Source organism: Tachysurus fulvidraco, chromosome 11 (genome assembly GCF_022655615.1).
Source record: "Tachysurus fulvidraco isolate hzauxx_2018 chromosome 11, HZAU_PFXX_2.0, whole genome shotgun sequence".
Classification (NCBI taxonomy): Eukaryota; Metazoa; Chordata; class Actinopteri; order Siluriformes; family Bagridae; genus Tachysurus; species Tachysurus fulvidraco.
The window spans coordinates 24,738,312-24,754,924 of NC_062528.1; the positions used below are offsets into that span (position 1 = coordinate 24,738,312).

Genomic DNA, 16,613 nt, shown 5'->3' on the forward strand with positions numbered 1-16,613 from the left:
AGATCAGCTGTGCATGTTGGTGTTATCTCATCAGGACATGCTGCTTTTTGTTCCAAGATGAAAATGTGAAAAAATAAAACAGCTTTTAGATTAATTTTAAATTCATTCATTCATTCATCTTCTACCGCTTAGCCGAACTTCTCGGGTCACGGGGAGCCTGTGCCTATCTCAGGCGTCATTGGGCATCGAGGCAGGATACACTCTGGACGGAGTGCCAACCCATCACAGGGCACAAACACACTCTCATTCACTCACACACTCACACACACTACGGACAATTTTCCAGAGATGCCAATCTCTACCATGCATGTCTTTGGACCGGGGGAGGAAACCGGAGTACCCGGAGGAAACCCCCGAGGCACGGGGAGAACATGCAGACTCCACACACACAAGGGGGAGGTGGGAATCGAACCCCCAACCCTGGAGGTGTGAGGTGAACGTGCTAACCACTAAGCCACCGTGTCATGGCTTAGTGACGAAACATCTAAAATGTTAAAGAGCTTAAATCATTTTTATGGAAAAAGAGGAATAAGAACGAAACAAAGAGCTGTTTTCTCATCTTCATTTGGAAACAAAAAGCACACATGGAGTTTCAGAGCTGACACGTGATTGGCCGTTTCTTTAGGCTTCCTCTTCCTGTTTCATTTGTCCTCATCTGGAGTTCATCTGCAGGATCATCACTGGACTCTAGCTTATTGAATTCCTGCCAGTTTTACATCTCAGTAATGTTTTAGCTGAATGCTGTGAACTGCCTCCGCTGATGGAACCTTCTCACACAAGTACAGTTTGGGGTGTGTTTTTTTCCCTCAGAAGAAGCTGTAACATGGATCATGACCCAGCTAATGGGTGAGAAACAGTGCACTAGTTACTGCAGCTCAAGACATTCAACTTAAAAAATACAATTCCCAAAAAAGGAGAATTTAGCGTCCATCTTTGGAGTGTGTGAGAAGAAGCAAAGTGCTAATGTATGCAGGAGGCCTATAGAATGAGGAGTCATTATCTACCATCCATTCAGGGGTCAAGGGTTAAAAATACCAATGTAAAACAGATAAACAGGTCAGTTAGCACAATAAACCTTTGGAGTACAGATCGAAACATCTAGCCCAAGAGTTTGTGTTACCGTGGACCCACGATTTTAATTCTGTCTTCACTCCAGCAGCTCGTCCAAGTCGTCGTCCACCACCAGAGCCTCGAAGCTGGGTTCCATGTTCTTGTTTTTAGCTCTGCTGCGGGATGTTAAGGATTTTTTAGGATCTGAAACCTCGTCTGAGCTTCGGGGCTGGTTCTCGGTCCTGCTTTGTGGTTTCCTGCCTCCCGGAGGGCAAAGGTCATCGTCTATAGCAACGTTGTCGTCAACACCCATGTCGTACCGCTGGTACGTGCTGGCGTGAACTTCCTCCTCCAGAGCCGTGATCTCCAACGTGCTGTTCCACATTCCATATCCAAAATAAATTAACACACCTGCAGATGTAGAAGAAACAAAGTCAGGACACACTTTCTGTCTCTCACACAACGTCTGTTAGAGTGAAAGTGACCAATCACACGCATTAGAGACAAACAGTATTAGGTGTGTGTGAAGTTTGTCTTGGTGTGTATGTGTGTGTGTGTAGTCTGTCCAGGTGTGTGTAAAGTCTGTCCAGATGTGTGTGTGTGTGTGTGTGTGTGTGTGTGTGTGTGTGTACATGGATATTTCCAGATGTGTCCAAGTGTGTCCAGATGTGTGTGAATGAATATACAGTGGATGTCAGTGTGTACAGATGTGTGTACAGATGTGTGTACAGATGTGTGTACAGATGTGTGTCCAGGTCTTGAAGGTGAATGAAAGGTGCATTAATGTAAACATCTCAGGTGACCACAGTGTAGCACCATGATCGAGAGAACAGAAGAGTTTCGTGATGTTTGTTCAGGAAGATGTTCCTCACCAATAAAGCACCAGACTGCAAAGCGGATCCAGGTGATGCCTGACAGTTTGAGCATGAGATAAATGTTGACCAGCATGGCTGAGACAGGGACAAATGGTACACAGGGCGCCATGTAAGGCAGACGCTTCGGGTTCTCCGGCTGCTGCACGATAATGAAGACGAGGAGAGAGATGAAGACCACAAGCAGTACGAGCAGAGTTACAGCCCACCACTGTCCCTCAGCGATGAAACCTGCGCCGAACGTGATCAGGGAGCAGAAGGCGAAGACGAGGACGAAGAGCAGGAGAACACAGCGAGTCACTGTCCGGCCGGTGGACTCTGTGGGACGGTCCATTTTTCCTGGAAGCCCCAAGCGGATCCGCAGAGTGTAATAACGAGGCCCCATCAGCCGCTTTAACTTTTGCACGTAGGCGTTTTCCGTCTCATCGGACTCGATCCCGCTCGATTTGTTCACAGTGCCATAGTTCGGATGATTAGCTGCATAGCTAGACATGGTTTTGTCTGATTTGCCAATTAGCATCTCGTTGTCACCTAGCGAAGGGAGATTCTTCGCACCACAGGTGTTTGTTGAGATGCAACCACCACCGTCATCGACAGTGTACTCATCACCTTCTTCATATTCCTCCTTCTCCTCATTCTCCCTCTTCCTGGCCACTTCCTGTTCAGATAGGAAGTTGACAAAGCCGTGGATGTCGCTTTCAGGCTGGTAACGTAGCAACAGCACACACACGGAGACGAGCGTGTAAGCCAACAGCGTGCCGATGGACATCATCTCGATCAGATCGCGCAGACTCACTAGCAGCGCGAGAAGGGCGGCGAGGAACCCAGACACCACACACGCCACCGCCGGCGTCTCCGTATACGAACTCACGTTAGCCAGGAACCTGCAATACACAGAACGCTTTATTATCACAAGCTAATTCAGAGGGCAAGCTAATAACAGCTAGTGAACTAGCTAGCACTTTTCACACACAGCTTCTGAGCATCTCATTTACATTCTTATTAACAGGAAAACCTGTTCAGTCGCTAGAGCTTTTCAGTCACCACGTCGTCTTTCTTCCAGATCTTGTATAATGTTCTGATTGGTTAAAAAGTTTAGAGTCTATTATGTGACATCTCAAACTGAAGACATGATTAGCCCCGCCTCCAGATCAGTTTAGCTCAGAAAGTCTCTATTTTAATTAGAAAACCAAAAGCTCATTGTTTGACCTGAAGAGCAGGCCGTCCCCGGCCATGGCGTAGATGACTCGTGGCATGGGGAAGAGCGAGCCGAGGAGACTGACGGTGAGTCCAGCGATGGAGCCGAGAGCCACCACATACTTGGCAGAGTAAAAGCCATGCTGAGAGAACATCTCCATCAGGGGAGCGTCAGCGTCGATCAGGGTGTAGGGCACCATCAGGGTGAGGATCACACTCACCTACAGGAGATGGAAATGAAGACCAAAAAAATCTGTTTAAATCTAAAATGAGCCAATACAAAGCTTAAATATCCACATGAGCTTCCTAACAGGCAGGTGAGAAGGTCTCGGGTGTGGGGGAGGGAGTGAAGGAGGGATAAGAGCTGGAGATAAAGAAGACAGGAATGATCTCTAATAAATCTGTACTCTCTCACATCAGAAATGCTTTACAACACACCTGGATCAAACATGTCCACTGTGTGTGTGTGTGTGTGTGTGTGTGTGTGTGTGTGTGTGTGTGTGTGTGTGTGTGTGTGTGTGTGTGTTTAGACAGGTAAACAGATGTGTCCTGCTTGTGTGGCTGGGTGTGAATGTGTTTTATGTTTAGAATGTGTGTCTATGTGCATGTTTGTAGGTGTGTATGTTGAGCTGTGTGACCAGGTGTGTAGATGTATAGTTGTGTATAGGTACATGGTTGTACAGTTGTGTTTACGTGTGTGTATGTGTGTGTGTGTGTGTGTGTGTGTGTGTGTGTTGAGGTGTGTGTGTTGAGCTGTGTGTTGAGGTGTGTGTGTTGAGCTGTGTGTTGAGGTGTGTATGTTGAGCTGTGTGTTGAGGTGTGTATGTTGAGGTGTGTGTTGAGGTGTGTGTGTGTTGTGCTGTGTGTTGAGGTGTGTGTGTTGAGGTGTGTGTTGAGGTGTGTGTGTGTGTGTGTGTGTGTGTGTGTATGTGTTGAGCTGTGTGTTGAGCTGTGTGTTGAGGTGTGTGTGTTGAGCTGTGTGTTGAGGTGTGTGTGTTGAGCTGTGTGTTGAGCTGTGTGTTGAGGTGTGTGTGTTGAGGTGTGTGTGTTGAGGTGTGTGTGTTGAGGTGTGTGTGTTGAGGTGTGCACTCACAGACACGTAGGCAGTGAGACAGGTGATGAGTGATGCTGTAATGGCGTAGGGGATGGAGGTGTTAGGACTCTTGGCCTCTTCTCCTGTCGTAGCGATGATGTCGAAGCCAATAAAGGCGTAGAAACACGTTGCTGCACCCTGCATCACCTACACACACGTCACCAATACACGTCACCAATACACGTCACCTACACACACGTCACCAATACACGTCACCAATACACGTCACCTACACACACGTCACCAATACACGTCACCAATACACGTCACCTACACACACGTCACCAATACACGTCACCAATACACGTCACCTACACACACATCACCAACACACGTCACCAATACACGTCACCAATACACGTCACCTACACACACGTCACCAATACACGTCACCAATACACGTCACCTACACACACATCACCAACACACGTCACCTACACACACGTCACCAACACACGTCACCAACACACCTTTAACTATTTCACATCATTATTATTTATATGCTTCATGCTACAGGCTAATAACATGACAGATATTCATACATTACATACATCTATACATATGTGTGTTACAGGTGTGTTACAGGTGTGTTACAGGTGTGTTACTGGTGTGTTACTGGTGTGTTACAGGTGTGTTACAGGTGTGTTACTGGTGTGTTACTGGTGTGTTACAGGTGTGTTACAGGTGTGTTACTGGTGTGTTACAGGTGTGTTACTGGTGTGTTACTGATGTGTTACAGGTGTGTTACTGGTGTGTTACAGGTGTGTCTTTACCCCTGACCAGCCGAACGGCAGGAAACGTCCTTCATCCCAGTTGGAGCTGTCGACAAAGAAAAACCCAGCAATCATCATGAAGACCCAGACGAGCAGATTGATAATGTTCAGTACGTTGTTGAAGCCAACAGAGTTCTTCACTCCCAAAGCCACGATGGCCGTGACAAGGACGCCAATGAAGAGGGCCAAGATGTCGGGGTACGCCTCTTCACCTTTACCTGATGACAGCAGGACAGAGAGAAGTGATGACGCTCCTGGAGCTAACAGGAGGTTAGCGCTATGTTTAAACAGAGGTGTGTATCAGTTGGACTGGATTCTGATCCTGAACATAATGACTTGGGCTTGAATGAGGAGCAGTGTGAAGTTCAGTGTACTTTCTTGCACTTTTATATATATATAACATTTATGTTCCACTTGCTCCTTAACGATCCCTAACAATCCTACTGACAGATTTAGTGTCAATGTGAAAAGAAAACAATCTGTACAGTGAACATGATATAGATGCACATACAGAGTAACATACTTACATCTTTTACTACAAATATCTGTATGGTTTATACAGGAAGTAGATTTGGTTATCCACAGGAAGCAGATGTGTTCTTTCCCACACTGAGCACTGAAATATTTACTATAAATACTGCTCAGAAAGAACATGGATCTGGTACTATTATGGTACACCATGTAAATGTTTATTCTTTTATAGATAGGTACCTACTGATTTACTACACACACACACACACACACACACACACACACACACACACACACACACACACACACACTCACAAACACTCACCGAGGCCATTGAGTGTTCCCACATGACTGATCATGAAGGAGCTGATGCTGTGGTTAGCGAGCGAGTCGAACATGCTGCTGAGAGCGCTCGCTCCGGCCGCCGTGCCGATCAGATACTCCAGGATCAGGTTCCAGCCGATGAAGAAGGCCACACACTCGCCCACCGTTACGTAGCTGTAGGTGTATGCAGAACCCGTGGTCTTTGGCACGCGCACCCCAAACTCTGCATAACACACACCTGCAGGAGGACACAGCAGAGACTGTGGTACAGCTGATACACCTGGTCTTAATGATGGACATGAGAAACACAACACGTGTACAGTCGCGCTGCTGCTCACTTTTTACTAATATTATTTCATTCTTTATCTCAGACCTCATGGGGGATAAAACTGTCCACTGGAATAAAGATATGTCCAATGTTTGTTCATTTTTGGGTTATTCAGAAATTTGCTGCATTAAAGTTCCAATTTTAAAAATTTACACTCCTTTATGCTCCGTCGTATTCACCATCTTCACATATCTCACTCTGTACCTCACTCTGTATCTCACTCTCTACCTCACTCTGTATCTCACTCTCTACCTCACTCTGTATATCACTCTCTACCTCACTCTGTATCTCACTCTCTACCTCACTCTGTATATCACTCTCTACCTCAACTCTGTATCTCACTCTCTACCTCAACTATGTATCTCACTCTCTACCTCAACTATGTTTCTCACTCTCTACCTCACTCTGTATATCACTCTCTACCTCACTCTGTATCTCACTCTCTACCTCACTCTGTATATCACTCTCTACCTCACTCTGTATATCACTCTCTACCTCACTCTGTATATCACTCTCTACCTCACTCTGTATCTCACTCTCTACCTCACTCTGTATATCACTTTCTACCTCACTCTGTATCTCACTCTCTACCTCACTCTGTATATCACTCTCTACCTCACTCTGTATCTCACTCTCTACCTCACCCTGTATCTCACTCTCTACCTCACTCTGAACCTCACTCTTTACATCATGCTGTATATCACTCTATATCTCACTCTATACCTCAATCTGTATCTCACTCTCTACCTCACTCTGCATCTCACCCTCTACCTCACTCTGTACCCCACTCTCTACCTCTCTCTCTACCTCACTATGTATCTCACTCTCTACCCCCTGTACCTCACTCTGTATCTCACTTTCCACTTATCTCACTGTACCTCATTCATATCTCAATCTCTACCTGACTCTTATCTTATTCTGTACCTCTCTATATCTCGCTATCTACCTGAATCTGACTACATTCTGTATCACTGTCTGTATAACACACTGCATTAAGGCCTGTACCACACTGTGTATCACAGTATGTATAACACACTGCATTAAGGCCTGTACCACACTGTGTATCACTGTCTGTATAACACACTGCATTAAGGCCTGTACCACACTGTGTATCACTGTCTGTATAACACTGCATTAAGGCCTGTACCACACTGTGTATCACTGTCTGTATAACACACTGCATTAAGGCCTGTACCACACTGTGTATCACTGTCTGTATAACACTGCATTAAGGCCTGTACCACACTGTGTATCACTGTCTGTATAACACTGCATTAAGGCCTGTACCACACTGTGTATCACTGTCTGTATAACACTGCATTAAGGCCTGTACCACACTGTGTATCACTGTCTGTATAACACACTGCATTAAGGCCTGTACCACACTGTGTATCACTGTCTGTATAACACTGCATTAAGGCCTGTACCACACTGTGTATCACTGTCTGTATAACACTGCATTAAGGCCTGTACCACACTGTGTATCACTGTCTGTATAACACACTGCATTAAGGCCTGTACCACACTGTGTATCACTGTCTGTATAACACACTGCATTAAGGCCTGTACCACACTGTGTATCACTGTCTGTATAACACTGCATTAAGGCCTGTACCACACTGTGTATCACTGTCTGTATAACACTGCATTAAGGCCTGTACCACACTGTGTATCACTGTCTGTATAACACTGCATTAAGGCCTGTACCACACTGTGTATCACTGTCTGTATAACACTGCATTAAGGCCTGTACCACACTGTGTATCACTGTCTGTATAACACTGCATTAAGGCCTGTACCACACTGTGTATCACTGTCTGTATAACACTGCATTAAGGCCTGTACCACACTGTGTATCACTGTCTGTATAACACTGCATTAAGGCCTGTACCACACTGTGTATCACTGTCTGTATAACACTACATTAAGGCCTGTACCACACTGTGTATCACTGTCTGTATAACACTGCATTAAGGCCTGTACCACACTGTGTATCACTGTCTGTATAACACACTGCATTAAGGCCTGTACCACACTGTGTATCACTGTCTGTATAACACTACATTAAGGCCTGTACCACACTGTGTATCACTGTCTGTATAACACTGCATTAAGGCCTGTACCACACTGTGTATCACTGTCTGTATAACACTGCATTAAGGCCTGTACCACACTGTGTATCACTGTCTGTATCACACTCTGTGCCACAGTCTGAAGTGATACTAAAACAGTGGATGTGATCACCTGACAGGATGGAGGCCACAGCAGCAATGATAAAGGACACGATGACCCCTGGGCCAGCCATTTCCTTAGCAACAAGCCCGGATACAACATACATTCCCGTGCCGACACAGCTGCCAACACCAAGGGAGACGAGGTCAAAGGTCGTCAGGACGCGTGCCAATTTAGTGCTGCTCTCACTTTCCAACATGGACTCCACCGGCTTGGTGCGGAGGACACGAGAGCCGAATGCTCTCCACTGGATTCGCCTGGGGTCCAACTTAGACAGAAAACGGCTCATTTTGGAGGGGAAAGAGAGAGAAAGTGAGAGAGTGAGTGAGAGAGAGAGAGAGAGAGAGAGAGAGAGAGAGAGAGAGAGAGAGAGAGAGAGAGGGGGAATCTCAGCAGAGCAGCATGGTACTGAGAGACATGGTACAAGAGGATGGAGGGATGGGGACAGTGCTACAGAGAGTGAGACAGATAGAGAGAAAGTTGAGGAAATGAAATGAAACATAGAAAGACAGGAAATAGTTACAGTAACAAGAGTGAATGAAAGATAAAGAGCGACATGAACACAGAGGAGGAAGAAAGTGATGGAGAAGTTGAAGAAAATCCGATGAGTAAATGAGTAAGAGAGAAAGAATTGAGGAAAAGATGTACAGAGAAGGGAAGAGAAAAAGAAAAAGGGCATTGTTAATTTAACACACACACACACACACACACACACACACACACAGTAGAAGAATGTAAGGAACACATTTTTTTTTATTAAAGTGTATCGATCTGTCTAATCTGTTATGTTTTAATGGGATTATTGTAAAATGATACTGGTTGTTGCCGTGGCAACAGCGCTCTGAATCTTTGTGACATCAACACATTCATTCTTTTTGTTCTACTTTCATATTTTGTTTTTGTTCAGATGTTTTGGGGCAGTGTTAATTAGCCCACTGTGTGTGTGTGTGTGTGTGTGTGTGTGTGTGTGTGTGTGTGTGTGTGTGTGTGTGTGTATGTTTACTCCTACAGTGTAACCCTTAAAAGTTCTATGCTTTGAGGATTAGTATTATAATGTAAACACAATAACGGTTCACAAAATCATTTAGAACTCCTTTTTCAAAAAAAAAAAAATAACAAATAGGTAAAGTTTTACAAATAAACACCAATGTACATTAATAATTACCCCCACACACCAGTAGATGAGAACACACACCCCCACACACCAGTAGATACGAACACACACCCCCACACACCAGTAGATACAAACACACACCCCCACACACCAGTAGATGAGAACACACACCCCCACACACCAGTAGATGTGAGCACACACCCCCACACACCAGTAGATGAGAACACACACCCCCACACACCAGTAGATGTGAGCACACACCCCCACACACCAGTAGATGAGAACACACACCCCCACACACCAGTAGATGTGAGCACACACCCCCACACACCAGTAGATACGAACACACACCCCCACACACCAGTAGATATGAACACACACCAGTAGATGTGAGCACACACCCCCACACACCAGTAGATGCGAACACACACCCCTACACACCAGTAGATACGAACACACACCCCCACACACCAGCAGATGCGAACACACACCCCCACACACCAGCAGAGGATGAGCTGAGGTTTTGTCTCCTGATTAATGAGGAGGAAAAGGTTACGTCTTTAGTGTGACTTCATGTCATGATCTATAATGAATTCATTATAAACAGCTCTTCATTTCCCTGCACTTTATATCTGATGAATTATTTAAAGAAGCTGTTGCTGTGGAGCTAAAGTGCAGTGACAGACTTCCCTTTAATCATCACAACACTGTACATGTGTGTCAAATTCACACAGACACACACTCTAAAGTCTCAGTAAACCACAGTGTCTTCCTGGTGTCCACACACACGCGCACACACACACACACACACACACACACACACACACACACACACACACACACACACACACACACACACACACACACACGCTGTATTTACCATCTCATCCACCTCTTTATTCTTATAGCCGTCAAACAGTTAATCATCTCTGGCTGTTCGCGGCTACGAGGCTGTGATTCACATAAATCCTCACCATCTAGGTCCCTCTGTCTGGTCCTGCACTGCACTGTCTGGTCCTGCACTGTCTGGTCCTGCACTGTCTTGTCCCTCTGTCTTGTCCTGCACTGTCTGGTCCTGCACTGTCTGGTCCTGCACTGTCTTGTCCCTCTGTCTTGTCCTGCACTGTCTGGTCCTGCACTGTCTTGTCCTGCACTGTCTGGTCCTGCACTGTCTTGTCCTGCACTGTCTGGTCCTGCACTGTCTGGTCCTGCACTGTCTGGTCCTGCACTGTCTTGTCCCTCTGTCTTGTCCCTCTGTCTTGTCCCTCTGTCTTGTCCTGCACTGTCTGGTCCTGCACTGTCTGGTCCTGCACTGTCTTGTCCTGCACTGTCTGGTCCTGCACTGTCTTGTCCTGCACTGTCTGGTCCTGCACTGTCTTGTCCTGCACTGTCTTGTCCTGCACTGTCTGGTCCTGCACTGTCTTGTCCTGCACTGTGTACACCAGGCTACACAGATACACTTTATGCATCTAGGACTAACTGACTAAGTCCTTATAGCTCTGTCTTTGTGTTATGTAGCACATGATCCTGGAGAAACGTTGTCTCATGTCACTGTGTACTGTAACAGTTATATATGGTTGTAATGACAATAAAAGCTGTTTGACTTGACTTTACTACTATATTTCTGGAGATGTTTGTTGACACCCTTAATGATGCAATGATGCACTAAAAGAGGAAACTGTTTCTTTCCTTTAATTAAAACAGAGGGGCTTTTTACCCCTGGTCACTTCCTGCGTTTTCTGTGATCCGATATCTACCTGACGGTAAAAATGCCCTCTGAAACGTTTTGGAGACGGATATAAACCCGATGGTACAAACCCCTTCAGGAGGTGGTCTGGGACGCGTTTCAAACACGCTGCTGCCGCCAGCGAAAACGCAGCAAACAGTAAACGCTGTTTTTTGTAACATAAACGTTGTAACCAGTTTTTACGTCTTCTTTTTGATCGTGTTCTGAAAACCACATACACCAAAGTGTGTTCTGTTACAGTTACCCCGGAAGTGAGGGCAAATATATCTGCATTTTGGGCGGGAGCAGAAAGATCAGATCGATATCCGATTCGCCGAGACGCGTTTATGTGTCCTGAAGTAAATGGGACAGTTTTAACTAATCAGATAGCTATCGGATCAGAGACAACACACGAAGTGACCGGGTGTAAAAAGGCCCTGAGATGTTTGAGATTCTTGCAGTAATAAACTAAAGCTCCTTGTGTTCAGTGGGTTATGTGACTGCTCTAGTCCAATTCTGGTCCATAGTTCCATAGTTCAGTTATCAGTTCAGTGATCAGGAGGAACTTCAGGATGCTGATTGGTAAATATGAAACGTTCTCTATATCTCTTCAGGTTCTGCATCCTCGTTATTTGATTTCGATCCTCTGCCTTTTCATACTTCATCAAACGCAGAGCTATAAACAGAAAGGAACCTCTTTTTTTTTTCATTAACATATCAAGCTCTCTGTCCTGCCTCTGAGCCGAGACGCTACTTTAGAACTTAACAAAGTGAGCTGAAATATCAAATTTTATTAGAGGTCCATTTCCTGAGAGAAAAAAGCTGCAGTTCAATACAGAAACAATGCAGCAGCTTTTAGCCAAATGAATGTATGCTTCAACTCCTAGTATGTGACTGTATATGTATAATGTATTTACTACAGCCTGATGAAACCAAACGTTCATCTAGGAAGTTTTCTAGACTTCCTACTAACTCTACTGGAGGAAATTTACTTTCCATTTGGGAATAACTGCAATCAATCCACTGAATGGCTAATTTATTACATCATCCGGGTAGTGTTTAGACTTGCTCTATAAGCATCAGTCTGTGTGTGTGTGTGTGTGTGTATGTGTGTGTGTGTGTGTGTGTGTGTGTGTGTGTGTGTGTGTGTGAGTGGTGTGTGTGTGGAGTCTCATACATGAATAATTTAGAGGTGATATTTCACTCACTGATGATAAACAGACTCATTAAAACACACAGATGGACAGAAAGCTCATGATGACAATAAGAGAAACATCACACTAAACTTTTCCCTGTCAGTGCTGTGGGGGGTTTAATACACACAAGGGGACCTTTAGGACTGGTCTAGTCAATGTAATTAGAGTTTAGTGCTAAACACTACACAACACTATACTACACAACATTACAGTACACTAATATAACTGTACTACAAAACACTACACAACACTATACTGCACAACATTACATTATAATCATTATAAACGCAGACAGTGGGATTATAAATCATTATAAACACTGACAGTGGGATTATAAATCATTATAAACACTGACAGTGGGATTATAAATCATTATAAACACCAGAGAGTGGGATTATAAATCATTATAAACACTGACAGTGGGATTATAAATCATTATAAACACTGACAGTGGGATTATAAATCATTATAAACACTGACAGTGGGATTATAAATCATTATAAACACTGACAGTGGGATTATAAATCATTATAAACACACAGTGGGATTATAAATCATTATAAACACCAGAGAGTGGGATTATAAATCATTATAAACACTGAGAGTGGGATTATAAATCATTATAAACACTGAGAGTGGGATTATAAATCATTATAAACACTGACAGTGGGATTATAAATCATTATAAACACTGACAGTGGGATTATAAATCATTATAAACACACAGTGGGATTATAAATCATTATAAACACTGAGAGTGGGATTATAAATCATTATAAACACCAGAGAGTGGGATTATAAATCATTATAAACACTGACAGTGGGATTATAAATCATTATAAACACTGACAGTGGGATTATAAATCATTATAAACACTGACAGTGGGATTATAAATCATTATAAACACACAGTGGGATTATAAATCATTATAAACACTGAGAGTGGGATTATAAATCATTATAAACACTGAGAGTGGGATTATAAATCATCATAAACACTCAAATAGGGATTATAAATCAATATAAACACTGACAGTGGGATTATAAATCATTATAAACACTGACAGTGGGATTATAAATCATTATAAACACACAGTGGGATTATAAATCATTATAAACACCAGAGAGTGGGATTATAAATCATTATAAACACTGAGAGTGGGATTATAAATCATTATAAACACTGAGAGTGGGATTATAAATCATTATAAACACTGACAGTGGGATTATAAATCACTATAAACACTGACAGTGGGATTATAAATCATTATAAACACACAGTGGGATTATAAATCATTATAAACACCAGAGAGTGGGATTATAAATCATTATAAACACTGAGAGTGGGATTATAAATCATTATAAACACTGAGAGTGGGATTATAAATCATTATAAACACTGACAGTGGGATTATAAATCATTATAAACACTGACAGTGGGATTATAAATCATTATAAACAAACAGTGGGATTATAAATCATTATAAACACTGAGAGTGGGATTATAAATCATTATAAACACTGAGAGTGGGATTATAAATCATTATCAGAGAGTGGGATTATAAATCATTATAAACACTGAGAGTGGGATTGTAAATCATTGTAAACACCAGAGAGTGGGATTATAAATCATTATAAATACTGAGAGTGGGATTATAAATCATTATAAACACACAGTGGGATTATAAATCATTATAAACACTGAGAGTGGGATTATAAATCATTATAAACACTGACAGTGGGATTATAAATCATTATAAACACACAGTGGGATTATAAATCATTATAAACACCAGAGAGTGGGATTATAAATCATTATAAACACTGAGAGTGGGATTATAAATCATTATAAACACCAGAGAGTGGGATTATAAATCATTATAAACACTGACAGTGGGATTATAAATCATTATAAACACTGACAGTGGGATTATAAATCATTATAAACACACAGTGGGATTATAAATCATTATAAACACTGAGAGTGGGATTATAAATCATTATAAACACCAGAGAGTGGGATTATAAATCATTATAAACACACAGTGGGATTATAAATCATTATAAACACTGAGAGTGGGATTATAAATCATTATAAACACCAGAGAGTGGGATTATAAATCATTATAAACACTGAGAGTGGGATTGTAAATCATTGTAAACACCAGAGAGTGGGATTATAAATCATTATAAATACTGAGAGTGGGATTATAAATCATTATAAACACTGAGAGTGGGATTATAAATCATTATAAACACCAGAGAGTGGAATTATAAATCATTACAAACACCAGAGAGTGGGATTATAAATCATTATAAACACTGACAGTGGGATTATAAATCATTATAAACACCAGAGAGTGGGATTATAAATCATCATAAACACTGAAATAGGGATTATAAATCATTATAAACACTAAGAGTGAGATTATAAATCATTATAAACACTGACAGTGGGATTATAAATCATTATAAACACTGACAGTGGGATTATAAATCATTATAAACACCAGAGAGTGGGATTATAAATCATTATAAACACTGACAGTGGGATTATAAATCATTATAAACACTGACAGTGGGATTATAAATCATTATAAACACTGAGAGTGGGATTATAAATCATTATAAACACACAGTGGGATTATAAATCATTATAAACACTGAGAGTGGGATTATAAATCATTATAAACACCAGAGAGTGGGATTATAAATCATTATAAACACTGAGAGTGGGATTGTAAATCATTGTAAACACCAGAGAGTGGGATTATAAATCATTATAAATACTGAGAGTGGGATTATAAATCATTATAAACACTGAGAGTGGGATTATAAATCATTATAAACACCAGAGAGTGGAATTATAAATCATTATAAACACCAGAGAGTGGGATTAAAAATCATTATAAACACTGACAGTGGGATTATAAATCATTATAAACACCAGAGAGTGGGATTATAAATCATTATAAACACTGAGAGTGGGATTATAAATCATTATAAACACACAGTGGGATTATAAATCATTATAAACACACAATGGGATTATAAATCATTATAAACACTGACAGTGGGATTATAAATCATTATAAACACCAGAGAGTGGGATTATAATTCATTATAAACACTGAGAGTGGGATTGTAAATCATTGTAAACACCAGAGAGTGGGATTATAAATCATTATAAATACTGAGAGTGGGATTATAAATCATTATAAACACTGACAGTGGGATTATAAATCATTATAAACACTGAGAGTGGGATTATAAATCATCATAAACACTCAAATAGGGATTATAAATAAATATAAACACTGACAGTGGGATTATAAATCATTATAAACACTGACAGTGGGATTATAAATCATTATAAACACACAGTGGGATTATAAATCATTATAAACACCAGAGAGTGGGATTATAAATCATTATAAACACTGAGAGTGGGATTATAAATCATTATAAACACCAGAGAGTGGGATTATAAATCATTATAAACACTGAGAGTGGGATTATAAATCATTATAAACACTGACAGTGGGATTATAAATCATTATAAACACTGACAGTGGGATTATAAATCATTATAAACAAACAGTGGGATTATAAATCATTATAAACACTGAGAGTGGGATTATAAATCATTATAAACACTGAGAGTGGGATTATAAATCATCATAAACACTCAAATAGGGATTATAAATCAATATAAACACTGACAGTGGGATTATAAATCATTATAAACACTGACAGTGGGATTATAAATCATTATAAACACACAGTGGGATTATAAATCATTATAAACACCAGAGAGTGGGATTATAAATCATTATAAACACTGAGAGTGGGATTATAAATCATCATAAACACTCAAATAGGGATTATAAATCAATATAAACACTGACAGTGGGATTATAAATCATTATAAACACACAGTGGGATTATAAATCATTATAAACACACAGTGGGATTATAAATCATTATAAACACCAGAGAGTGGGATTATAAATCATTATAAACACTGAGAGTGGGATTATAAATCATTATAAACACCAGAGAGTGGGATTATAAATCATTATAAACACTGAGAGTGGGATTATAAATCATTATAAACACTGACAGTGGGATTATAAATCATTATAAACACTGAGAGTGGGATTATAAATCATCATAAACACTCAAATAGGGATTATAAATAAATATAAACACTGACAGTGGGATTATAAATCATTAT

At 41.3% G+C, this 16,613-nt stretch overlaps 1 protein-coding gene across 1 annotated transcript in view; it reads right to left on the minus strand.

Annotated features, from left to right (window-relative positions):
• Positions 1-339: 339 nt before the first annotated feature.
• Positions 340-16,613, minus strand: part of slc7a14a (solute carrier family 7 member 14a) — a 20,419-nt gene continuing 4,145 nt past the window's right edge. Inside the window, exons 2-8 of the mRNA XM_027139141.2 lie at positions 8,353-8,790; positions 5,782-6,018; positions 4,986-5,203; positions 4,213-4,359; positions 3,132-3,340; positions 1,923-2,806; positions 340-1,461 (exon numbers count right to left, since the gene is read on the minus strand). Of these exons, the coding sequence (XP_026994942.1) occupies positions 1,148-1,461; positions 1,923-2,806; positions 3,132-3,340; positions 4,213-4,359; positions 4,986-5,203; positions 5,782-6,018; positions 8,353-8,629 (2,286 nt within the window). The 5' untranslated portion in view covers positions 8,630-8,790 and the 3' untranslated portion in view covers positions 340-1,147. The remainder of the gene's footprint in view (positions 1,462-1,922; positions 2,807-3,131; positions 3,341-4,212; positions 4,360-4,985; positions 5,204-5,781; positions 6,019-8,352; positions 8,791-16,613) is intronic.